General features: G+C 36.0%; 2 protein-coding genes and 1 long non-coding RNA gene across 6 annotated transcripts in view; 2 read left to right on the top strand and 1 right to left on the bottom strand.

The window, feature by feature from the left end:
• The window catches only part of LOC113623221 (protein FRA10AC1), a 39,924-nt gene extending 25,261 nt beyond the window's left edge, over positions 1-14,663 (top strand). For both annotated transcript variants that reach the window (XM_027112087.1, XM_027112088.1), the window contains exons 12-14: positions 1,079-1,197; positions 12,119-12,197; positions 14,495-14,663. In XM_027112087.1, coding sequence (XP_026967888.1) covers positions 1,079-1,197; positions 12,119-12,197; positions 14,495-14,537 — 241 coding nt within the window. In that variant the 3' untranslated portion in view covers positions 14,538-14,663. The remainder of the gene's footprint in view (positions 1-1,078; positions 1,198-12,118; positions 12,198-14,494) is intronic.
• An 859-nt stretch (positions 14,664-15,522) lies between these two features.
• Positions 15,523-24,592, top strand: part of LOC113623220 (uncharacterized) — a 31,271-nt gene continuing 22,201 nt past the window's right edge. Inside the window, exon 1 of the long non-coding RNA XR_003433828.1 lies at positions 15,523-15,854. This is a non-coding gene — a long non-coding RNA (uncharacterized LOC113623220). The remainder of the gene's footprint in view (positions 15,855-24,592) is intronic.
• PDE6C (phosphodiesterase 6C) overlaps positions 18,790-24,592 on the bottom strand; it is a 76,638-nt gene continuing 70,835 nt past the window's right edge. For 2 of the 3 annotated variants that reach the window (XM_027112078.1, XM_027112080.1), the window contains 5 exons: positions 24,447-24,510; positions 21,888-21,962; positions 21,693-21,776; positions 21,158-21,311; positions 19,009-19,129 (listed from right to left, as the gene is read on the bottom strand). In XM_027112078.1, the coding sequence (XP_026967879.1) occupies positions 19,068-19,129; positions 21,158-21,311; positions 21,693-21,776; positions 21,888-21,962; positions 24,447-24,510 (439 nt within the window). In that variant the 3' untranslated portion in view covers positions 19,009-19,067. Of the gene's footprint in view, positions 19,130-21,157; positions 21,312-21,692; positions 21,777-21,887; positions 21,963-24,446; positions 24,511-24,592 lie in introns of all 3 variants that reach the window. The other variant, XM_027112079.1, reaches the window with a different exon arrangement.

The raw sequence follows: 24,592 nt of genomic DNA, 5'->3' as shown, positions 1-24,592 counted from the left end.
GATTGTAGTGGTCAAGTTTCATGTCCTGAGTAACACTTGAAAGTCTTAACAGTAAGATTCTGCAACTTTATAAAATGTATATATTAGAATATTAATTTAAAATCAGCTGTGTTCTAAATGAGCCTTATCTAGTATTTTAGCTATTAAAAATAAATAAAAAATTTTAAATTCTTAAAATTAGCAAAGTTTTTAGATTAATTGATTTCCCCTCTCTATCAATGATACTGGAAGATAACAAAGTTTTATTTGACCTTGAGTTTCAAGCTTCATTTCAAGATTGAAATTATTCTTACAAGAGGCAAGAAGTTATTACTGTCTTAAACAGTATTGTAGTATTTGGTGTATCTTAATTTGAAAGGTCTGATAAGCAAGTTTCTTGAAAGTAATCCACTCTGTTGTCTCTTCATCCTCTTTCCCAGTCCCAGTTTCAGCATTATCACCTTTTCCTATTTAGTGTTTCTTTTCTTAACCAATTAAAATCAGTTGTTTGCCAGCTATGGCACTGACAACCTTGTAAACTTGGCCTAGAAGAGATAAAGCTACAGCAGTAAAAGGATAAGTGGTCTAAAGTAGATATATGAGTTAACAGTAAGCTTTTCCATCCTCGTTCTATTATACCTTTGCTGTATTCCTTTATTCTTAAGAGAAGAATTTTCTATTTACTGGTGGTTGAGAACTGTTAGAGTGGTTTTTTCTTGTATGTGTTTTTTCAAAGTGTAGGTAGATATGAATTATGTGGAGGAAAATGAGATTTGATTTTGTAATTTTTTTAGAATGGCTAAATGATAGAATATAGAAAAGAAATGAGTAAAAACCGTGATTTACATTTACTAAGGTTTATACACAGAACTTATAAAAATAATCCTTTGTGTCAGAGTGTTCAGGCTTCATAATCTTACAGAATTGTTTTAATTAATATACTAACCTAAAATATTTACAGACTCATTTAAGGGTTCCTTATTATGTAAACTACATTTTAAAAATGAGTACTTTAACTGATTTGACTTTTTTACCCATTGATTTTTATTTTTTGTAAAATTCAGTTGAAAAAGTTAACTTTATATTGTTCAACATAAAGGAGAAAAGAAGTCAAGTCAAAAAAAAGAAAGGATAAAGCCAGAAAAGATTGTGAAGAATCATCACATAAAAAATCCAGATTATCTTCTGTAGAAGAGTCCTCTAAGAAAAAGGATAAAGGTAAAAGGGAATTAAAATATTTACTCATATTTCTGAACATGAAGTATAATCTGCCATATGTCACAAATGTTGAATTTAATTAGTAAATGCATTTAGAATTCTGTTTTATAGTAGTTGAAAGGAAACTGGTTGGAGAATTTAGATATGAATTTACAGTAACTTACAGGAGTTCCAATAACAAGGTTGGTTTTGATTCATTTTTGGCAGATGGTGTAATATTGCAACAGCATTCTAATTTCTGGATTTGTTACATACAGACTTGTTACCTTGAGCAAGCCACTGAATTTCTTGAGTTTCACTTTCCTCGTGTACATAGTGGTGATATGAATACCTGCTCTCTATACTGCTGGTGCTTATTGTGGAGAATCAAATAAGGATGTGAAAGGCACTTTGAACACTGTAAATCAGTATATAACCTATAAGTCAGTTTAACATTGTAACACTGTGATTTCAATTATCATGGTCTGTGTGATTTTTCTCACTAGCTTATGAGCTTCTTGAAATGATAGAGGTTGATATGTATGTGTCCTCAGAACCTAACATGGTGCTGTGCACATACAATTAGTAAATAACTGTTAAATTCAAATCCAAGTCAACTGCTACTTCTTCCTCAGCAGTCCTTAAGCTAAGCCTTAGTTTTCTCATGTGTAAAATGGTCATGATAATCTTACCTAGTAAGTCATAGGATTTTTCAGAAGTTGAAATGAGATAATGCATGTAAGCAGTTTGCATAGTACTTGGTACATAGTTAGCTATTACGAAGGTTACTGCTAGTTGCTTTTTTAGTCCATAATAAAGTAGAGTCAAATTGACTATAACTTAGAGTGAATTGGACTTAAATTAGGTAGGTAATGGTAGATTGAATTAGATTCCAACCTATGTTAACATAATACTTGAACAGGAGAGGGCTGCCTTGCTCCAGCTATGAAGATCATTAGATATGTTATGTTCTTACATACACTTTTTTCTTCTAACATGTCATGATACATTCAAGTATATGTATTGCCAAGTTTTTGACTTGGTAAAATCGATAGATGTTGAGAGGAAAAATACTGATATTCTATTGTTTATTGAGAAACGGTATTTGAAACAGAATACCTTTTTTGTCTCTAAATCATGTTTCAAATTTCAAAATAAATTTTAATTAAGTGTGAGAATCTCATTTGAGTTTTTAAAAATTTTTATTTATCCTCATGTGCCAGTAAAATATTTAGTGTATTATATCTGAGGATTTTGTAGCATTTACTATTATATAATATATTTATATCATAGTATGATACTATGTTAATCATTGCATATTCCAAATTAAAGAAGAACTAATCCCTGCCTTATAAAAGTTTATTCAGTACCTCCAAAACAGATAATTAGGTAGCTGGATACTCAGGACTAGGGATGGGGTTGCACCCCTCAAATTATAATATATATATGCATGTGATCTTCCTTATAGATGTTTTTCCTTTAGTGTTCTATATTTCGGTAGGTGATACCTCTGTCAACTTAAAAACTAATATCAGAAATCGGGAAATTATCCTTGATGCCTTCTTTTTTTCTCGTTACTTATGTAAATACTATCAGTTTTACCCCCAGGGTATGTATTTCTCATGTTCTCTCTAGTCTAGTTCAAACTACCATGTTTTCTCATCTAGGCTACTACTATATTATCCGTACTGATTCTAACACTGTCTTGTCATCCCACCTCCTTCTCCTTAATCCATTCTCCGTCTAGTAGTGATTTCCTATGTTCTTAGGATATAACCAATATCTGGACAAAGCCCAAAGGCTCTATATGATCCAGCATACAAGGCTTGTTTATCACTACTCTTCACCTTACATTCACACTCCACCCACATAGCCTTTCAGTTTCTAGAAAATGCCAAACTTCTTTCTCTTTAAGGACTGTATAGGTGCTGCTTCCTCTCTAAAACCTCCAGTCCCATCCTAACTCATCCTTCAGATTTAAGCTTAAATGTCACTTCCTCAGGGATCCTTTCCTGACCATGAATCTAAATTAGGACTCCCATTTATAATGCTTTCACAACCTTGGAACTTTTCCTTCATTACACATATGACAGTTACATAAAACACAAGGAGAACAGGGATTCTGTCTGCTGTGTTCATTGCTTTATCCCTAGCACCCCACTAGCACAGGTAAGGCATAAATAATAAAGAATAAGAAAATGAAAGACTTGAAGATTGTTTCAGGGCAACTTCAGAGATAGAAAACCAAAGCAGAGTGGAATTGAGACATCTGTGTCTTATATACTCTTTATTCAGAGCACCTTTCATAGCAGAGAGCACAGGATATAGTTCTTTTTTTCAGCTTCTTTGGTATAAAGCAGAAAATGACAACATCTTAGCAAACTTTTAGGAAAACCATGTAGACCTCTTTAATATCTTCTCATCTGGGATCGATCATCTGGAATTAGGTTGATCTTGATATGATACTTTCTTGCCAGGCCACCTTAATTTGGCCCAGACTTGAATAGTAATTAGTAAATGCTTAATATCGCAGCTGCATTTGGACTGTTGGCATTCCTCAGAACAATTACTTTCTTGATCTTTTTCCTATCTTTTCAGCCTCTCCGCAGCCTCTTGACTATAATTCCTTCTCCATCTTACCCTTGTTGGAATTGCTCAAGGCTCTTACAGAGCTTCTCTTTATTCTCTCTGTTCTCCCTGTGTGATCTCATGAACCCCGATAGCCTTAGGTTACCATCATACAAAATGTTAAATAAGTGGATGGATGGATGGATAATTGGATGGCTAGATAGCTGAATGGATAGAGAGGAAATGTAAGAAAGATCAAAGCTTGACTTTGAGGACCAGTCTGCTTTGGCAGGTGTGAACAGAACAGGGTATTTAGGTAAATTGTCTTGGCAGGAAGTTCAAGATCTTACCCCTCCCACCTCCACCCTGCCCCCAAGCTCAGTTCCTTGGGTAGGCATTTTCTGACACCCTTCACCCCACTCCTCCAGGCAAGATTAGGTCCCTCTTAGCACATTCTGATAGCATCCTGCACTCTCCTTTAGAAATACATATCACTCTTGGAATAATTTTTCTGTGAAGGAAGGGACTCTGTGACTTGTTTAATTCTCTATCCCCAGTTCCTAAGCACAGTGCTTGCCCCACATAGTAGGCATTCAGTAAATGTTAGGTGAGTGAGTCAGTGAAATCAACCAATTTCTCAATGTTGAAAGGAACATCAGAGATCAGCCCTGGAATCATGATCAAAAAGATTTTCTGTGGTTTCACCTTTCAAAATATGGTCCTTTGCATTGTCATCACTTGGGAGCTTGTTAGAAATGCATAATTTCAGACCCTCCAGACCTCCTAAATCAGAGTTGCACTTTAAGTTCCCAGAATGATTCATATGTACAATAAAGGTTAAGATGCACTGCTCTTTATCATGTATTTGTTCTGCTTTAGCTTCAACACCTCCAGGGAAAAGGTACCCATTATCCAAAATACTCCTTTACATTTCAGACAGCTGTAATTGCTAGCAGGTTTCTCTTAACATTTAGCCCAAACGTACAACTTCTTCCTTCTGGTTCCAGTTGTGTCCTTTTTTTAACCTATAGACACTTGGAAGCAGGTATCATTGTTCCTTACATGACAGAGAAGATGACAGAGAAGAATACATTTCTTTTGCCATTGGAAGTTTAGCTATGTTTTTATTTGCTCTCTGATGACTAGGAAATAAGTAGGAGTGAAGAAACAACATAAAGTGGTTGTTGCAGTCCAGGCCTTGGCTTCCTTTGGAATCTTGACCCTGTAGTACTCACACCCTCTTGTCTGGCCTTAAGGGGCCATTCATGCTACAACTTGGGCTAATTATGAGACCTGTCCAGTGAGGTTGGAGGAATTGTTACTCTCCATCTGTTTTCTGTTCTTTTTTGAGTTAGCAGCCTTCAGAAATATTTCCCCTGAGGTCTTACTGCAGGAGATTGTATAATGATGATTTTTTTAGATTACTTTAACAGATCTTCAGTACTTTTTCTGTTTCCCTCACTGGGTAAACCATTGTAGAATTGAAAATGTTTGTTTTATGACATAATTTTTTGTGTGATTTTCAATTACAGAAAATTCTCACCTGTATATGATCTTCAAAAAAGATTAAGAAAGGTTAAAAGATTTTTAAAATTTTTTTTCTTAAAAGATTAAGAATAGGCATTTATTTGTAAACTGCTTTCAGATGTTGAACATCTGTAGATAAAATATTGTTTGTATTGCAGCTAACCTATGAGGGTTTTTTTGGTTTTTTTTGTCCTAGCAACATGAGATTTTTTTTTTTATAGGTGTTCATTATTTTTTATGTTTTGTGCTAGGTATTCCAGGCTGTACAAGAGCATAAAACACCCCTCCCTAAAAGAATCTAACATTTTAATTAGGGAGATAAATCTAAGGAACAGGAAAGATTAGAAGACAGTGAAGTGCTTTCCTGCAAGTCTATACACTAGACTATTGGGAAGAATTCCAGTTATAGCTATAGCTGTTACACCACTGCAAGATGATTCTTGACAAAACAGTGCTGGGTTTTTTGTTTTTGTTTTTCATCACATTCACTCTCAGTGAAATCAGAAAATTCTATCAACAGTATCAAGTTTTTATTTAATAAAAGTATACAGATTCAAGTTATTTACAGTTTAGGTTTCCCACAAACTGTAACTTGTTCTGATGTAAATTTTTGTTGTTGTTTTTGTACTGTGTGAGAAAAATCATAGAAAAAAGAGCAAAAGTGTATTTCTTCCCCATATTAGAACATTTAAAAGTTTATGTCAAGTATAGAAGGGCATAAATTTTTTTTTTTCAGTAAATACAGTGGATAAACATTTTAACTTCACATCATGAAGTGTGAAGGAAGAGAACAAGAGGGATGAAGTTGGGATAGAAAAAGAATTGGGGAGGTGGATTAAAATTTAAGAAATGTTGCTTATGTTGCACAAGACTAAGTGATCTCTTGTCATTTGGTGATTTTGATCGATCAAATTAAATATATGGTTTGTACATAGAAAGCAAATGTTAGCAACGGTTGTTACTGGTCAGTTTTTAATAAGTCCTGTAGTTTTCATCAGATTGGATTTCATTGAATATTTGCTACAAATTTTATTGTTTTTTTCCCTGCAACATTCCAAAAAGTATTCACAATGACTTACAAAAATATATACTATAAGATTTTTTTAAAGGTGAAATCAAAATAATGGAAAAATAAGATAGAATAGGAAAGTAAAGCTAGAGGTAAAATTAATACAGACAAATATTTACCAAAAAGTGTTGCATAATTGCAAAAGTAGATCATAGATTTGTCACTGTCCTTCCTAACAACCAAACCAAAGAAAGGAAACCACCAGTAGAATGATTAATTGTACCCATACAATATTAAAGAGAACTCGCAGGGTGTTCAGTTTTTCCAGGCAGTTTTGAGAGCAGAATCTACTGTGGATTCATAAAAGGGGGTATCCATTTGTGATATAACAAACAGTAACCTTGTATCTCAACAGTAATATGATGTAGAATTTCTTAAAGAACTTGCAATAAATAGGGTCTAACAAAGTGTAGTTCAGTAACATACTTAATTTATGTTATAATATCTGGACTTATTTATAGAAATTTAGAGATTTGAGACTTCTAGCCTTACTTGTAAATTTATAAACTTAAGAGTTAATTTTTTTCTGATTTTAAAGTAATATATATTTATGTGGCAAACTCAGGAAAATATTTAGTAATTGCTCTAAATCACCATTCAATTTAAACTTTTATTAGCATTTTAGTATATAATTCTTAAGGAGAATTTTTAAGTGTTCAGTAATCAGAAATTTTAGAGAAATAGAATTTTAAAGATATTTACTCTTTAAAAATTTAATGAAGAGGGAGATATCAGTGGAGGTATTCCTCTACTTTAGGAATACAACGTATTCTTTATGAATTACTTTACTCATACCATTTTGTTTTCAACATATTTGAAGTGTCCTTAAAGCACTGACACTTCCTTTCTCCCCATGTGAATCCTAATCTATCAGTAGCTCCTTCTTCTACATTAGGTTAAGTTTCCTGACAGTTTATAGAACATAGCCAGGCATGAGACGATAGACTTAAGCTATCTGAGGATGGGGTAGTAAGTATATATAGTTTTAGAAAGCATACACAGGTTAAAATGGGAAATTTTATAGTTTTTGCCAATTTCCAACTATATGTTGCAGTGAGAAGTGTGAAGGCCTATTTAATGTTAAAAAAAACCATTGCCCTTCTCCAATTCCAATTTTTATTAAAAAATCTTTTGGGGAAAGGGCTTGACTGACTTGTTTATATTAATTCTTTCATTTGCTCTTCCTTCCTTCTCCCTCCCACTGTTCTTCCCCCAGCCCTCTCAAACCTCCCTCATTTCCCGGAAATAATCTTAAGTCTCTTCACCCTCTTCAGCTAGGTCAAACTTCTGGTGGTAGGGAGAGGACAATACTGTAGCCAACCTGAAGAATCTCTAGCTTAGATTGGTTCTTGAAGTAGAACCATTTCAAGCAGGGGACATGTACCTTGTTATAGTTTGCCAAACCCAGATATCTTCTCAGATGGTCAGTGACCTGTCTTAGGTGGTCTTGACAATTTTACAACTCAAATTCTGCTGTTTCTATTATATATTTCATTTCCATTTGGATAATATTCAGTTACCCTTTTACCCTCATTTAACATATGGATTATTTACACCAGATCCATAAAGAAAAACCCAATTTCTGTGGGGAAAAAGAATTTTAACTTGCTTTTGTTGATTGTCAGCCATAATCGCAAGTGGTTTAGTTGTATACCTCATTTAATCGTAGTAATGGGCATATAATATCCCATTTTGCAGATAAGAGAACCAAGACCAGAGAATTTACATAAATTGCCTAAGGTCAAATAGTTGGTTAATGGCAGAGCTACGATTAAACACAGGTGTATAACTCCAGAGTCTGCTCTTTTATTTATATCATCAATAACTGTTCATCAGTGAATCAAAAGTTAGTCTACTCTTTTTTTTTTTTTTTTTTTTTTTTTGCGATATGCGGGTCTCTCACTGTTGTCGCCTCTTCCGTTGTGGAGCACAGGCTCCGGACGCGCAGGCTCAGCGGCCATGGCTCACGGGCCCAGCCGCTCCGCGGCATGTGGGATCCTCCCGGTCCGGGGCACGAGCCCGTGTCCCCTGCATCAGCAGGCGGACTCTCAACCACTGCGCCACCAGGGAAGCCCCTAGTCTACTCTTTATACCTCAGTTTGGGCAGATATTTTACACAAATCCACATTAAATGATTTGATCTGTGTCTCAGTTCTATCTGTAAAATGGGTATAAAGAGACTTGACTTCATTGGATTATTATCAGAGTCAAGTGAAATAATAAACATGTAAAGCATGTGTCTTATATGAAGTAATCTTTGATAATCTGTAGCTATTATTGTTATATCAGAGAAAAGGAAAATACTGGACATTAGATTTTGTTTGTTCTTCACAATGGGTCAGATCAAAAGTTAAGTCTGTAAAAGTCTGACCTGTCCATTGTTTTCATAATTGGCGACTTGCCGCTTCTTCAGTAGGCCAAGTTATTTAGGTATGTAATATCCAGAAAAACCAAGATGATGGACCTACTTGCATTATTCAAAGCATATAGGGAAAATTATATGCAGTTTGCATTACATTCTAAAAGGAACATTGAAAACTTAAAGCAGGTCAAGAATAGAAGAACCAAAGTGTTGTCAGAACTTGAAATGTTGTTATAGGAGGAAGGTTGAAGGAACCGTAGATGTTTAGCTTAGGAAAAAGTGAAGAGGGAAGGGGTAAGGAGGTAGACATGGAAACTGTAGATATTTTCAAGACTGCTACTATGTAGGAGACTTATTTTTGGTGGCTGGTTGGCATAACTAGAGTCTATGGATAAAAATAGCCCAAGGACAGATTTTTGCCTTAATTTAAGGAAAAATTTGTCAATTAGAACTATCTGAAGAAAGGAATGGGCTGCTTCAGGAAGTAGTGAGGTGTTTAGATTGGACAGCCAGTTGTTATTGGAAGTATTACAGTAAGATGTTCATTTATTGGATAAGGGCTGGACCTCCAAGCTGCCCTTCCAGTACAGAGTCAGTGACTTAAATTCTGATCCCCGCTTGTCAATAATTACTGTGTAGATTTGACACTGATACAAATGCAAGCATCATTTTGTGTTGCCCATTTTTCTAAATGCAGTACCCTTTCCACCTCTGGCAGATTGTAGCAGTTATCAAAAAAATGATTTGTAGTTACTGTCAACCTCCTGGAATTAGGTATTATAGATTCGTAGTTAAATATTAATAGATTCATAGGGTTGTAAGGGACCTGAAAGGTCATATAATCCAGTCTTGTAGATGTGATTCTCTAAGGATGTTTGATCACTTTTTCAGCATGTCCTCTTTCAAAGAGAGTTATTTTATAATGTTATTCTAAACTAATTGTACTTTTTAGTAAAACTGGATCGTCTGTTATCAGAAAACTGGTGTAGGAAAGCTGGCATGTGGGCAGTACTTTTGAGAGGGAACAAGAAAACAGGTGGTTGTAAGGCCTTTTGAAATTAGCTGCCCACTTTCAAAGGCCTTGTAGGTTTGTTCTCTGACATCATTGACAGGATAACACCATGGTGATAACTTTACTAGGCCTAATTAGTTTTTCTGTGCTTTCTTTATCTCAGTTAGTGAATTTTCATAAAAATAAGAGCAGAAGACTTTTTTGTTTTGTTTTTGTTTTTTGGCTGCATTGGGTCTTTGGTCTTCGTTGCTGCGCACGGGCTTTCTCTAGTTGTGGCAAGCAGGAGTCTACTCTTTGTTGTGTGCAGGCTTCTCATTGCGATGGCTTCTCTTGTTGCAGAGCATGGGCTCTAGGTGCACAGGCTTCAGTAGTTGCAGCATGCGGGCTCAGTAGTTGTGGCTCACGGGCTCTGGAGCACAGGCTCAGTAGTTGTGGCACACGGGCTTACTCTGCGGCATTTGGGATCTTCCCGGACCAGGGCTTGAACCCGTGTCCCCAGCATTGCAGGTGGATTCTTTTTTTTTTTTTTTTTTGCGGTATGCGGGCCTCTCACTGTTGTGGCCTCTCCCGTTGCGGAGCAGAGGCTCCGGACGCGCAGGCTCAGCGGCCATGGCTCACGGGCCCAGCCGCTCCGCGGCATGTGGGATCTTCCCGGACCAGGGCTCGAACCCGTGTACCCTGCATTGGCAGGCAGATTCTTAACCACTGTGCCACAAGGGAAGCCCTGCAGATGGATTCTTAACCACTGTGCCATCAGGGAAGTCCCAAGCAGAGTACTTTTGTCTTTTCGCATATTCAGTTTGGGACACTGGCAGTTCCAGTGCTGGCTGTCGTTGAGTGGGAATCTTATTCCCAGAGCTTTATAATTTTATCATCTTTGTGTGTAGATCATTAGAAGCACAACCCTCATTCCCTTTTTTATTTTTTTGCTGTTTTTGTTAGAATTTGTGCTAGAATAGATTCAGTTAGGACCAAAGTTCAGACATAACATGTTGATTCAAGGATCAAAGTCCAACAGGAAAAAAGGCTAGAACCATCATGGCAAATCAGTACTGTTTTATTTTTGTGTTGTGTTTAACTAAGGTGCATTCTGTATTGACAGGCCAAATTTGTGTCACTTCTTTTCCAGACTAATGGTCATTATTGGAGAGGAATTATTTGCTAACATAATTACTTTGTGGCATATAATTTTATTGTCTCATAATACATGTTTCAGTATTTGATAATTTTTAGTTGACTAATATAGGGTGATTCATTTGAAACATGTCTATTTTATGTTTTAAAAATAAAATTTATTGTTTTTACTGATGTTTAAAGGTAATACATGATTATTGTTTAAAATACAAAAAAATTTGGAAATGCTTAAAGAGTAAAACTATCCCAGGCCCACAGGTAATATAATCACTGTTAAGTTTGGTTGGTCCTTACAAACTTGTGTGTGTGTGTGTGTGTGTGTGTGTGTGTGTATTTATATACACACACACGCATATATAAATAATAATATATATCTATATGTAGATATGTTTTAATACAAATTGTATTATACTATGCCTGCTTTCTGTAACTTTTAAAAATTTTGATATAGCATACACATTTTTCTATGGTAATTCAGGTGTGCTATGGGTTTTTTTTAAATAGCTGTATAGTATTTTTTAACCAAGCCTTAATCCCTAATTGGTGGGGATTTAACTTGTTTTCTTTTGCTGTTGTTGTTATACAATGGACATCTTTGTATATATATCTGAGTGCTCGTTTATTCTAAGTAAATTCCTAAAAGCATTGCTGGTCAAAGGGTATCTGTATTTTAAAGTGATCTATATTGCCAGATTTTCCTCAAGAAAATGGTATTTACTCCTAACAATGTATGAGAACATCTGTTTCTTCATTGAAATGGACTTCTTCTAGTTAATGTAATCAGCATTAATTTTTTTTTAAGTCTGACAAATTTTTTGTCATAATTTAACTAGCTAGTCCTATATACTAGTTCAGTTCTTAAGGTCTTGATCCTAATGTAAATACTCTACAAAAATCTTACCCTGCATGTCTTTTGTATGATCAATAAAAATAAGAAACTAAATTAAAGACAACTGTATTACAAGAGATAATTCCTTTATAATATAGAGTTAATATTGGAATTGTTACTTTAACTCAGTATAATTTATAGAAATTTCCCATGAGACTTTAAATCCTTGGTCTATTTGCTGAGGCTCTTTGGTATATATCAGCTTATTATTTTTCAAAAGAATTTATTGGTCTGGAAGAGTGCATTAAATTTTCAGAGAGCCATAAAAGTTGAAGCTAAACCACAGGTAAATCTGGAATTTATTTAATTGCATTGGTGGGTAGTTCAAAATGTGTTTTAAATGTAATGTGCACATTTTAAAAATCTCTTTTAAATGAACAGGAAGCTCTGATGAGGAAGGAAGTACTTCAGAATCTGAACTTTGGAAGGGCCCACTACCAGAGACAGATGAAAAATCACAGTAAGTCCTGATAATAGTATTAATAGACAATGATAATGCATACCTTCTACATCAGTCTAGGAAGCTCTGACCACAGCCATTTTTGATAACAGTTAATGAAAAACTTAGCATCATGAATGTCTTTTTAAAGCCAAGGAACACCTAGCCTGCTAAGGTCAGAGTGTATTCCCAGCCATTGTTTATGGCCATAAACAGCCAACTTGTCCAGCTCCCTCTTGGTGAGTAAATCTTTCCTCAGCTCACATTGACAGATGACCCCCTAGTCTTTGCTTTTATTGTTTCAGAGAGATACTGTTTACTAGCTTCCAGAGCAGCCTATCCATGATATTCTTATTATCATAAACCTATACAGGGGAGCCCCTTGAAGATATATACAGGTGTAAACGTTTTCTTGCCAACAGCCACCTTACACCCCAGAGATACACAAGTCAACACATGCATTGTTCTCTGCTATTGGTTGGAAGAGCTATCTGCATATAGGCTGGAATATTATCAGTTCTTCTCATATACTGGGATGTTCACCACTTGAGCTTTATCTGTTGAAAGGGGATAAAATAATACCTACTACATAGAGTTTATTGTGAAGATTTAATAGAATAAAGAATGTAAAGCACCTGGTCTGGCACAATACCTACCAATATAGTAAGTGCTCAATAAATTTTAGTCCCATTTTGTTACTCTAGGCATATTGGTTCATAATAAGAGACCTGTTGAATCAATCATAATTCGCTAATTTAAGCTGATTATAAAACATATTGCTAATTATATAATATGTTCTCAGTGTAATAGAATTCAGGTGTGTTGGAAAGAGTGTTTTTTTTTTTTTTTTTTTTTGTTTTTTTTTAAAAAGATTAGTTTTTTTCTATGACCTTAACCTTTATTTTTGTCAGCCAAGTAAAGAATTCCCAAATGAGTCGTCATTATAGATCAGATTATAAAAAAGGTATCACTATCCTAGTAAAACTATCAACTGAACTTTTGACCATATAACTTTCCCTTGAAGAGCTGAAAATGACAGAACAGGTCTTGGAGTCAACTCACCTTTTTGGCAGTAAAGATACATGAATAAAGCCTAAGAGGGGTTTCATAATCCAAAGCTCTTTGTGACCTTATAAAAACTTGACATCAGGTACTGACATCTAAGTTCACACAGAAATTCAGCTAATTTCATATATTTAAGTTCTTACTACAATTTAAAAAATTCTACTGCATTTTGCTGTCATGCTTGGGAAAAGGGACAGTAGCCAGGAGAATACCAAATTGTAGGTAATTTTAAATCAACTTTATCTGATTCTAGAATTAATTTTTTAAAAATTTGAACATGGTTGTGGTGGCTCTATGCATTCACAATTATTTAAAGCCAAATGATGGAGTCCCATTGTGAATCTCTGATCTAAAAGAACATTTTCTGAAGAGACTGGTGCACAGAATTTGTCCAGCTTGATTCTCTGTTCCCAGAAGGGAGAAAAGCAATTGTACATACATTTAATCTTTAGAACAGCTCTATGAGGAAATGTGATGTTCTTTATTTTACAGATAAGGAAACTGAGCCCAGAGAAGTTAAATAACTTGCTTGCTCAGCAAATAACTGACAGAGCTAGGACTTAAAAAACACTGTCTGACTTGAAAACCTGTGCTATTACTACTGTGGCTCCTAGCACTAATGTTTATTTAGTACTTTACAATTTTCATAATATTTTAACACATTATAGTGTAATATCTCCTTTCAGAGTTCTGTTCTTTGTTTTAGACATAATCTTCACTGCTACAGATACATATTTACTCAGAGTAATAAAATCTGCAGCCTAAGCAGATTTTCCCTATTCCTAGGAGTAAGACTTGTATTTTTCCTTAAAATAGTTTTTTTCATTCATTTTTTGATCAGGCTATAATTTGAAATGAGAATGAACAGAGTAAGTTATAAAGTTAACCAAAAAGTAAAGAGAAGCAATGACATTTCACAAAGTACTTCAAAGTAAAATCTTAGGTAATAAGTATATTTAGGGAGATGTGCCAACATATACAGCATTTTGAATTTAATCAGTCTTGGTATAGTTATGATTATTTTAGAAGCCAAGAATTATTATTTTTTTTGCATTATTATTTATTTTTTTTAACATCTTTGGGGTAACCAAGAATTATTTGATACCTAAATCATGAAATATATTGCTATACAAAAGAATCAGCAAATATGTTGGATTAAAATATTTTTATTAATCTCATATAATGTGCCACCTAGTAATTTTCTTCTCTAATTGTTGATTTTAATCAAATTGTATACTTTTTCTTTTAAATAGGGAAGAAGAATTTGATGAATATTTTCAAGGTTTATTTCTGTGAGATGGAAGAGGGATGCGTACATTCCTTAATGTGAAAGTATACTTTGAAACTCTTCACAGAATTTTGTCTACAAGTTGCAACTTGAGTGGTTTGTCTTTGGAAATAAAAATCCAGCTACTCTCAGGATGTCAGATGCTTTGGAAGTTTTTCAGTTTTATTGGAGGCACTTTTCCCTGTATATCTTTTCAGTTGTTTGTCTACAACTCTGTTCCATCTGTAGCTCCTAAAGTATGGACCTAGTACATCCTCTAGTACAGAGATCCATTGTGCCTATATTTTTGTAGGGTTTTTTTTCCCCCCACTGATTCACACTTATGTTCCCTTGCCTCAGCTTAAACTTTTAGGATTATTGGGGTTTCACAAAATTACAAAGTAGATTAAGTATGTCTTCGAGTACCCCTCTTTTGAGTACCTAGTTTGTCATTAGCTGCCTTTTCCTTTTTTCCTTACATTTCTCTTGCTTCCATCTCACCTCTACCACTTAACGGAGTTTGTTATTAATCAAATTTGATTCCCCAGTGTATGGGTAATTTATTATAAACTAAATTAATACCACAGGGGGCCAAATGAGATTCCAGTAGTCTAAAACAGCAGATGTGTTCATGAAACTTGACTCTTAGCAGAGATTATACAGTAACATAATTTAACTGAACAATACTGTGTGCATAGAGCTTGTCTCAGATACAGTCATACAGATATGGATATATTTATATGCAGAGATATATTGTAAAATGTAACTTTTTTTTATAAATTTATTTATTTTTGGCTGCATTGGGTCTTTGTTGCTGCACGTGGGCTTTCTCTAGTTGCGGTGAGCAGGGGCTACTCTTCGTTGCAGCGCGCGCTTCTCACTGCGGTGGCTTCTCGTTGTGGAGCATGGGCTCTAGGTGCACGGGCTTTAGTAGTTGTGGCACTTGGTCTCAGTAGCTGTGGCTCGCAGGCTCTAGAGAGCAGGCTCAGTAGTTGTGGAGCATGGGCTTAGTTGCTCCGTGGCACGTGCGATCTTCCTGGAGCAGGGATTGAACCCATGTCCCCTGCATTGGCAGGGGTATTCTTAACCACTGTGCCACCAGGGAAGTCCAAAATGTAACTTCTTAATTTGGGGTTCATACCCACAAGAGTCAATGGATGTGCTTCAGGAAATCTAAACACTCCTAGAATCTATGTGTAAACTTCTGTAATTATGTGTGTGTTTTGGGGAAAGGGTCCATAGTTTTCATCAAATTTTCAAAAGGATATATTGATTTTTTTTTCAAAAGGTCAGACCCATTTTTGTAAACAGCCAAGAGATGAATAGAGGAGAAGATGCATGATTTGGTGAGTAAGAGAGGACCTGTAAAAAACGATTGTACCATTCCAATTATTTTGTTGAAGATATGCTATTTTAAATGACATTTAGACATGGAATGATTGGCATTAAACTGTAAAATAGGCAATTATAGTATCTTATTTTTAAATAGTGTCAGAGATTATCTTTTTATTAAACAGTTGTTATTCATTAAATATCATGCTTCTGTTATGTGTGAGACACTGTGCTACAAAAGTATCTAGGAAATAATTATGCAGTCATTTCTAAACCATCAGAAAACAGTAAATCAGTGTTGGTTTATTAACCAACAGATAAGTGAACAATTTTGTTTTGTCGTTTTCAGCTCACAACTTTTAGTGAAAAAGAATCTTGATTTCTGAGGAAAGTATTGAAATGTCCAGCAGCAAAACTGATATTAGTAATAGAATATATGAAGCTAAAACATTTTATGATAAAAATAGTTTATTGGTCATCAGAAAATAAAATTCCTGCAAAACTAAACAGTGACTAGGAAGAATATTTAAAGACCCTTTTAAAATAGATCCATATATTTGGTATTGCAAGTATGGTTTATGGACATTAAGTTCATTTATAAATTTAGATCATTATATGTAATCAGTGTTTAATCCATTCATACACAATGGCAGATAATGGGAGTCATATTTTAAAGGAGTCTTTGAAAAGGCCTCAAGATGATGCGTTTAAAGATTTCTTTTAATTTAATTTTTATTTTATATTACAGTTGACTTACAGCACTGTGTTAGTTTCAGGTGTACAGCTGAGTGATTCAGTTATACATATACATATATCCATTCTTCTTCAGATTCTTCCCCCGCATAGGTTATTACAGAATATTGAGTAGATTTCCCTGTACTATATAGTAGGCCCTTGCTGATTATCTATTATCTAGAGTTTAAACATTAATTCTCCAGCAGACCTATCTTAATCTTGGCTGTAGTGTAGTCAGTGGTGTTCAGCGGACCATAGGTTTGGGATATAAAGTTATGCTTTCTTATACTTGCTCTTAAGCAAAGTTCCTATTTTTGCAGACCTCCTCATCTCTGCCCCTCAGTTCGTTTTCTAGTGAATGAGGAGAGGAAGTTGTTTGAGCTGACTGATATTTTGGGGTCTAAAATTATATAAGGCTTAAAGGAAGAGGGTTTCTTATACAGTTTCTAAAATAATCCTAGAAGTGTGGTTTCAAAATTATTTTAAGCAATGAAAATAAGATGTACATATATCACCAAAGGTGATAACATATAGACAAGGATCATTTGGGTGTATATACTGAGTTTTTTTCTCCCTAAAGATATTTTATTAACTTCCAGGCACTCTTCATTTATATCTGTTTGTTACAATATTTATTCAAAATATTATTCATTCATGTTTACTGAGTGCCTACCTTGTGCCAGGCACTACTCTAAGTGTGAGCATAGCAATGTGAACAAAGCAGACAAAAAGAGGCAAAAAATCTTTCCTCTCGTGAACCTTATATTCTAATATGAGAGGAAGAATCTTATAATTCTAAAGTAACTGACTTACTTGTAAAAATATAACAAATGGTGATTTATTTCTCAACTGCTTAAAACTGAACACTATCTTCTCTATAACAAAACATTTGAGGTTCAGAGACCATTATAATTTAGATATGTTTTACAAGGAAATCTGTGGTATAAATATTTGGTCTGTTTTATAATTTGGTCATTACAGATAAGAAAGAAATCTTCTCTGATGTACAGATGTGTACCATGTAGTAGTAGTTGATTAGTTTCTCTTGACAAGTCAGTATTTAGAATTCCTGGTAGACAGTCCTAGTAATTTTTTTTTTTTTTTTTTTGCGGTACACGGGCCTCTCACTGTTGTGGCCTCTCACATTGCGTAGCACAGGCTCAGCGGCCATGGCTCATGGGCCCAGCCGCTCCGCGGCATGTGGGCTCTTCCCGGACCGGGGCATGAACCCGTGTCCCCTGCATCAGCAGGCAGAGTCTCAACCACTGCGCCACCAGGGAAGTCCCCTAGTAATCATTTTTAAAAGTAATCTCTGTTAAAAGTCCTTCTGAACTGTTTTTGATAGTAAAGTTTTTGCATAATCAAATCACATGCTTCTTAATAATGCATAATATTTATTAGCTGATTTAACTTGCATTAGGATTATCCAGGTAATGTCTTATAAATTGATAATTCTTTCAGTGAGAAGAATAGTTCTGAATGTAAGAATGTATTCTTAGTTACACATAAAATAATTGATTTCAGACTTGGGGGAAAGGATGGGTGTAGGATGACGATGTACTTTTAAGCTGCTACAAGTGGTGTGGTCTTTATTATCAAGGGTAAAAAGTGGAGGAAAGAAGCATTTCAGATGGAATAACATTTAACATCCTTTTTCTTTGTTTCTTATATAGTACTTACATACGTTACACATTCTATACTCTATTTACTCTTACATTAAGACATGTTGACGAGAGACTTTTGATTCAGGAAGGGATGAGGTGTGAATCATTATTATTAATGTTTTGGTTGAACTGTGTCCCATCTGAAATTCCTATGTTGAAATCCTGACCACGGTACCTTAGAATGCAGCTGTATTTGTAGATAGCGCATTTAAAGAGGTAGTTAAGGTAAAATGAGGTCATATGAGTGGGTCCTAATCCTATATGAGTGGTGTCCTTATAAGAAGAATGAGGACGCAGACCCACAAGAGGGAAGACTGAAGACCAGTTGAAGACACAGGGAGAAAGAAGATGGCCATTGACAAGCCAAGGAGAGAGGCATCACAAGAAACCAACCCTGCCAGCACCTTAATCTTGGACTTCTAGTCTCCAGAATTGTGAGAAAATAAATTTCTGTTGTTAAAGCCACCCAGTCTGGGGCATTTTGCTGTAAGTAGCCCTAGTAAATGAATACAGTTAATAAGAACCTTTAAAAAAAAAAATTGGTGACTAATTTCAGGATTATATTATTTTTAATTTAAAACAAATTGGCACCAAAAATGCACTTATTTTTGTCTTATTTTGCATTTCTGTTGAACTTTATTTTACCCTCAGGGCTTTTAGGCTAGCAGTATATTTTCTCATGCTAGTCACAGGGTAGCTTTTCTGAAGATTCTCTTACTCTGTTAGTTGATGGTTTGATGAATGAAATTTGCTGATGTTCTTTTGAATGTTTTCTTGTTGTCTTCAAATGTAGAAACAATATTTGAAATTTAGGCCAGTTGGACTGTATTACAGCATTAGACATGTTTTGGACTTTTTGTCATCACCACCACCTCCTGAATCTTCTGCAGCTAGTAAAAAGGAGAAAAGCAGTATTATTGGGAGTCAGTGGATATACAGTGTTTTTTCCTAATATTAGTGTAACTTTATAGCCTACTTCATAGTTTTAACCTACAGCAAGTACTAAGGGTTTGACCATTTAAAAACTTGAATTCATATTCAGAATTAGTCCATTTAGAAAATAAAATCTAATAAATGATTAGCCAGTTAACGTCTCAGTTTCACAGAAGAACCACTGAACTATGCAATCCGGGAATCTGAGTTGTTGCTTTGTGCCAAGCACAGAGCTTGTTGCCAGGAGATAAAATAATATTAGTTTACAGAGACTTCTCAGTGTAGTAGGAAAAAAATTTGGAAGTAATTGTTTATGTAAATAAGGATAGAAGATCCATATCCAATATACTGAAAACTTTTTAAAAAGTTAGGAGCCACTTAAAGGGCTTGATAACCTGTTCATCATAAAATTGAGGTAAAGATGAATTGTACTAAGAAATACCTTTTCTTTTCACTTGCCCAGTAAAAATGACCATTTTTGTTACCTTTTTGAAGTGCAAATCAGATGTTCTCTCTTTCCTGTTTAAATCCCTTTAAGGATTTCCCAGTGCTCTCTGGAGGACAAATCCTTAGCAAGGCCTTCAAGGCAACACACTGTCTGGCAGAGCTGCCTGCATTCCCAGCTTCATCTGGCACTTTGCCCGCCTTTGTAGCTCTCTAGACTCCAGCTACACCAGTTTTTAAGTTCTTTAATTGCACCAAGCTTATTTCCACTTCAAGGCCTTTGTGCACATTCTGTTCTTTCCTCTCCAACTCCTCCTCCTGTCTCTGCTTAGGCAAAGATTACGTAGTCTTACGTTTAGCATAAGCATCCTTTAAGAAAGCCTTCCCGGTTAGCATAAGCATCCTTTAGGAAAGTCTTCCCAGATGCCTCAGGTACATACCTCATGCTTCCTCCGATAGTTATAGTTAGATAATCAATTGTTCATTTGATAGTTTGTCTAGCTCCCCCACCAGGTGGTAAGCTCTAGGAGATAAGGACCCCATCATACAGACTACACACCCAATAAATATGTAAATGGATGTATATCCCAGAGTCAGTAACTCCTGTTTTTATTCTGTTGAAGGCTATCCTTAACCCTTTAAGCAAAATGCTTTCTCCCTCTATGAATTCTTTAAAATACCGCTAAATATAAGAACCATCTAAAAAGAATGTTGCATCTTTTTTTTACAGGGCCTTTCCAGATAGAGATGATTTCTTTGTTAAACAAAAAGAATTTCTTACAAAACCTTTTGAGTGTTGAGCTCTTAAGACAAAATATAAAATCATGATATTAGTATTCCACTTTCCAGATGACGTTTGAGGCATCTGATGAACTAATAGGTGATCCTAAGCATCTTAACAGAGGCTTTCTGAAGATTATCTTCAACCTAACTGAGTGACTTTAGGAGTAGAAATTTCATCAGGATAAACAGCACTAAGTAGAGACATCTAAGGCATAGGCAAAGTCTCGGGGTACCGGTCAAGTCACCCCAATCAGCTGACCAGCTTTACATCTCGGGCTTCCTTAGGTCTGGAAGTGAGGCTGGAGATCTGTAAAACCTTCTCATTATCTGGAGAGGAACATTAAGCTCAGACAGGTTAAGCAAGATGCCCAAAGTCTCACAGCTAATGCATAATGTTAGGACTAAAATTATTTTCTCACCTAATCCTGATTGATCCCACTGATTGTATGGTTTTCATATTATTTCTAAAAACTCAGTATTCTGCAGAGGTACCTCAAGAGCCATATTCTAGAGTGGATGAAGAAACCTAACCCCTACTTCAACTGGACCAATCAATTCCATCTGGAATTACAAAGTAAGATCTTGTTTGAGGGGGATAAAAAACCCTGAAAACCACTAATCAACTTCTTCTAATTACCAGTCTGTGTGCAGTAAAGCAGATTTCCTGTTTGCATTTACTTTTTATGCTCTTGTCGTGAGATTAAGCTCCGCCTGACTTTCAGCTACTTTACAAGAAGTCTAAACAGATTCCATCTTACCTTTTTCAGTCGTATTTCCTTCTTCCTGCTTTTTCTTCTCTTCAATTACCTTCATCTTTGCATCATACTCATCAGCTAGGGACTTCCATTCCACTCTGTTATTTTGAAGACCATTCAGCATAGGTATGATTTCTTTGTGAAACCGTGAGAACTCCTAGATAGAATTTTAGGTCAGAAACTTCTTAGATCATATAGTTCATTTTTAGTACTTTTCATGTGCAGAGAAGGAGCCCTAAGGAATTATTACAGCGCTCAGAGCTGCTAGGATGAGATTAACTCAGTGCCTCAGAAGTGGGAAAGGTAGCTGTTTTCCTTCCTGCCTAAGTCTGTTCCATTTGCTTACATCTGAGTTCTCTCACCTTTCATTCCACCCCTGAATGAGAGGTTAAGGTAATACCTCCAACTACCTTGGAGAAACAAGGACACCCCTAATGACTTGCCTTGAGGATGGCTTTGATTTCGGTTACAGTTTGAAAGAAAAATTCTCATCCAGAAGATGACATATTTCACTCAGATAATCAATTTGTTTACTTACCTTATATACAAAAGTACAAACAAAGTCAATAAATCCAACTTGAAGTTTAGGTAGTTCATCCTTTTTGTTTCTGTCCATCATAGGCTAGAAAGAGAAATAAATTCTTTAAAGATCTTTTTCTGAGGTTCAGTGAAAAAGACTGATTTGTATTGATAATTTTAAATAAGTAGTGCATTTTTATGTCAAGGTCTTTACAATTGGTTGTTGCTGCAGCACTGTTCTCTCCAGATCTCCTTGTTCCCAAAATTCATTTGCAACCAGAAGTGCTACCTGAAAAGAATGACATAATTCATGAAAGTGACTTGTTTGCATTTTATTGTGACATTTAAGGATAAAATTTATAATTAATGCTTGAGGTGTTATCATACCATGTGCTCTTTGGTTTTAAAAGGATGTCATTTACAGATTATATTTAAATGGGAAAAGGGTATTTCTCTTCCTACTTCACTGTGGTAGACGTATTCTAGGAATGCCTGTCTTCTATTTGCTATTGCCACCACCTCTCAACAATAAAAAGGGGAGATGGGAGATTGTAATTCCATTACCTTCTGCTTCATGCTCTAAAGCTTCTAAGATCCTCCTCTTGTCCTGCTTATCTCTTAGCATCTAGCATGTATCTGCATGTGTGTTTGTGCACATACGTGCACAGTTTAGAACAACTTCACCTGATTATGGTGTGAGGATATTTGAGGGTTCATTTATAGTTTTTTAAAAACCAGTATTTATCAGGTTTATTGAACACCTGCTAGCTGCCTTACATTGGCATGAGCCAGGCTTACAAAGAGGAGTAACATGTGACCTTTAAGATGCTCACAGTCTAATGAAGACAGTCATGTAAACAATGTGGTAAGTGCTATAATAGTAACAGTATGAACTGCTGTGGATCAAGGAGAAGGGAGAAAGATAAGGGAGGTTGCATTTATGCTGTATCATCAAGGATTACTAGTAGTTTGCCGATAAAGAAGAGGGGGAAGACTATGTACAGATAAAATTCAACATCCAGCTTTTTTTTTTTTAAGTTATTTTTGGCTGCGTTGGGTCTTCGTTGCTGTGCGCAGGCTTTCTCTAGTTGCGGCAAGTGGGGGCTACTCTTCGTTGTGGTGCGTGGGCTTCTCATTGCGGTGGCCTCTCCTGTTGCAGAGCACAGGCTCTAGGCGCACGGGCTTCAGTGGTTTTGGCTTACAGGCTCAGTAGTTGTGGCGCTTTGTTGCTCCGCGGCATGTGGGATCTTCCCCGACCAGGGCTCGAACCCATGTCCCCTACATTGGCAGGTGGATTGTCAACCACTGTGCCACCAGGGAAGTCCCCAACATCCAGCTCTTGTGTGAGTACGAGCTTAGAGTGTGAGGCGGTGACATGGGAAAGTGAAAAGAAAGAAACTGGGGAGTAGGAGTTAAGGACAGGTAATGACAGGCCATGTAAGCTCTGCTGGGAAGTTTAACCTGATTCTCTGGGCCAGTAGTTCTTATTCTTGAGCCATAGGGTCCCTCCAAAGTGCATGAGTGGCACAAAAATAGATGCCAAGAGAAATTTAAGCGAAAGTAACTTTACTTTTTTCTCTTTTATAAAGTGATCTTTGTACAACTTTTTGTGTGAGAAAAATAGACTTTGCTTCTTTCTTTAAAAAAGGTTGAAAACCTCCAGCACTGGGGAGTTTAGAAGGCTTTTAAGCAATGCTGTGGCCAAGCAGAGGTCTATTTATAAGCAGTCCCAGCAGCAGCTCAGAGGAAGGTTGGAGAGTTCATGATAAGAGAGGATCACTTAGGAGGCTGCCACCATAGTTCTGATGAAAGAGGGAAAGTATTAACTAAGATGGTAGCAAGAGTGATGGACAGGAATGGTTTTGAAATGAGGGAGATGGACTCAAGCAAGACCCCAGGTTCTGGCGTGGGTGATGATGTCGACAAAGAATAGAGAAGGAAGAGCAGGCAGTCAGTGCAGAAGGAGCACAAGTGTTTGGCTTGGGGGTTGATGGCTCCGATTATTCTGTCTTTACAAATAAAATCCACATTTATAGTCAAACCCAGTGAATTCTGGCCTCTTCTGCTTAGGGTTTTCCCTGTGAATTAACTGAGGGAGAAAGAGAAGCTTCTTTCATCGATTAGTAAGAAACCAAGTGGTAAATGAATGGCTCCCACTCTCACTCCCCAAGGTTGGGGAAGAACTTCCTTGGAAGACGCCCTTAAATATGACCTCGCAGATAGTGCCATCTGGTAACTGACAGCACACTGAAGAGGAGACTGTAAGTGCAAAGCCACCCTTGACAGATGAAGGCACTAATGATTCATCCTTGTCTCGTCCTTTATCTCCTCTATTAAAAATGCAGACACTCCCTGAATAATTGTATATAAACTTCTTACAGCCAGTCCAGTGATAAAGGAATTCTTTTCAGAAAGCATTTTCTTTCTAAGGTTCCGTCTATTTGCCTTGTTCTGGGCCTGACCAAATGACCTATTGTCCCACTGACATTTGTGAGCTCTTGAAAGCTGTTTGCTTTTCTGCACTAACAGAAACCCAACAGGGAACATTGTACTTTTGTCTTAACTTCTTAAATTCCTTTTTCTTCTTTGTAAATTATAAACCTATTGTTTCAGAGGACAAGACCAGGGTGATGAAGATAATTGCTTACAAAATATATAGTCATATAACTGATAGCTATCATTAAATTCTGAGGTTGCCTGATACCTTCATGTTCTCTTTCACATGGGACCTAGACAGAGCCCGAGTATGCGAAAGAAAAGGGGAACTACTCGCCTGACTTTGTACCTCCCAGGGCTTGGTTATAGCTGACAGGTCACACGCAGTCATCATCATTGCCCTTTAAAAGAAAACAAAAAGTGCTAAAATAGAAATATAAAACAAGTTATTTTTGCCAAAAGAGAAATAAAATTCTGACTACT

The sequence above is a fragment of the Aethalodelphis obliquidens genome, unplaced genomic scaffold (assembly GCF_003676395.1).
Source record: "Aethalodelphis obliquidens isolate GAN/ISIS:26980383/991018 unplaced genomic scaffold, ASM367639v1 scaffold11, whole genome shotgun sequence".
In the NCBI taxonomy this organism is placed as follows: domain Eukaryota; kingdom Metazoa; phylum Chordata; class Mammalia; order Artiodactyla; family Delphinidae; genus Aethalodelphis; species Aethalodelphis obliquidens.
The sequence above is the reverse complement of the archived record's forward strand: the minus strand, read 5'-3'. Positions and strand labels throughout refer to the sequence as shown.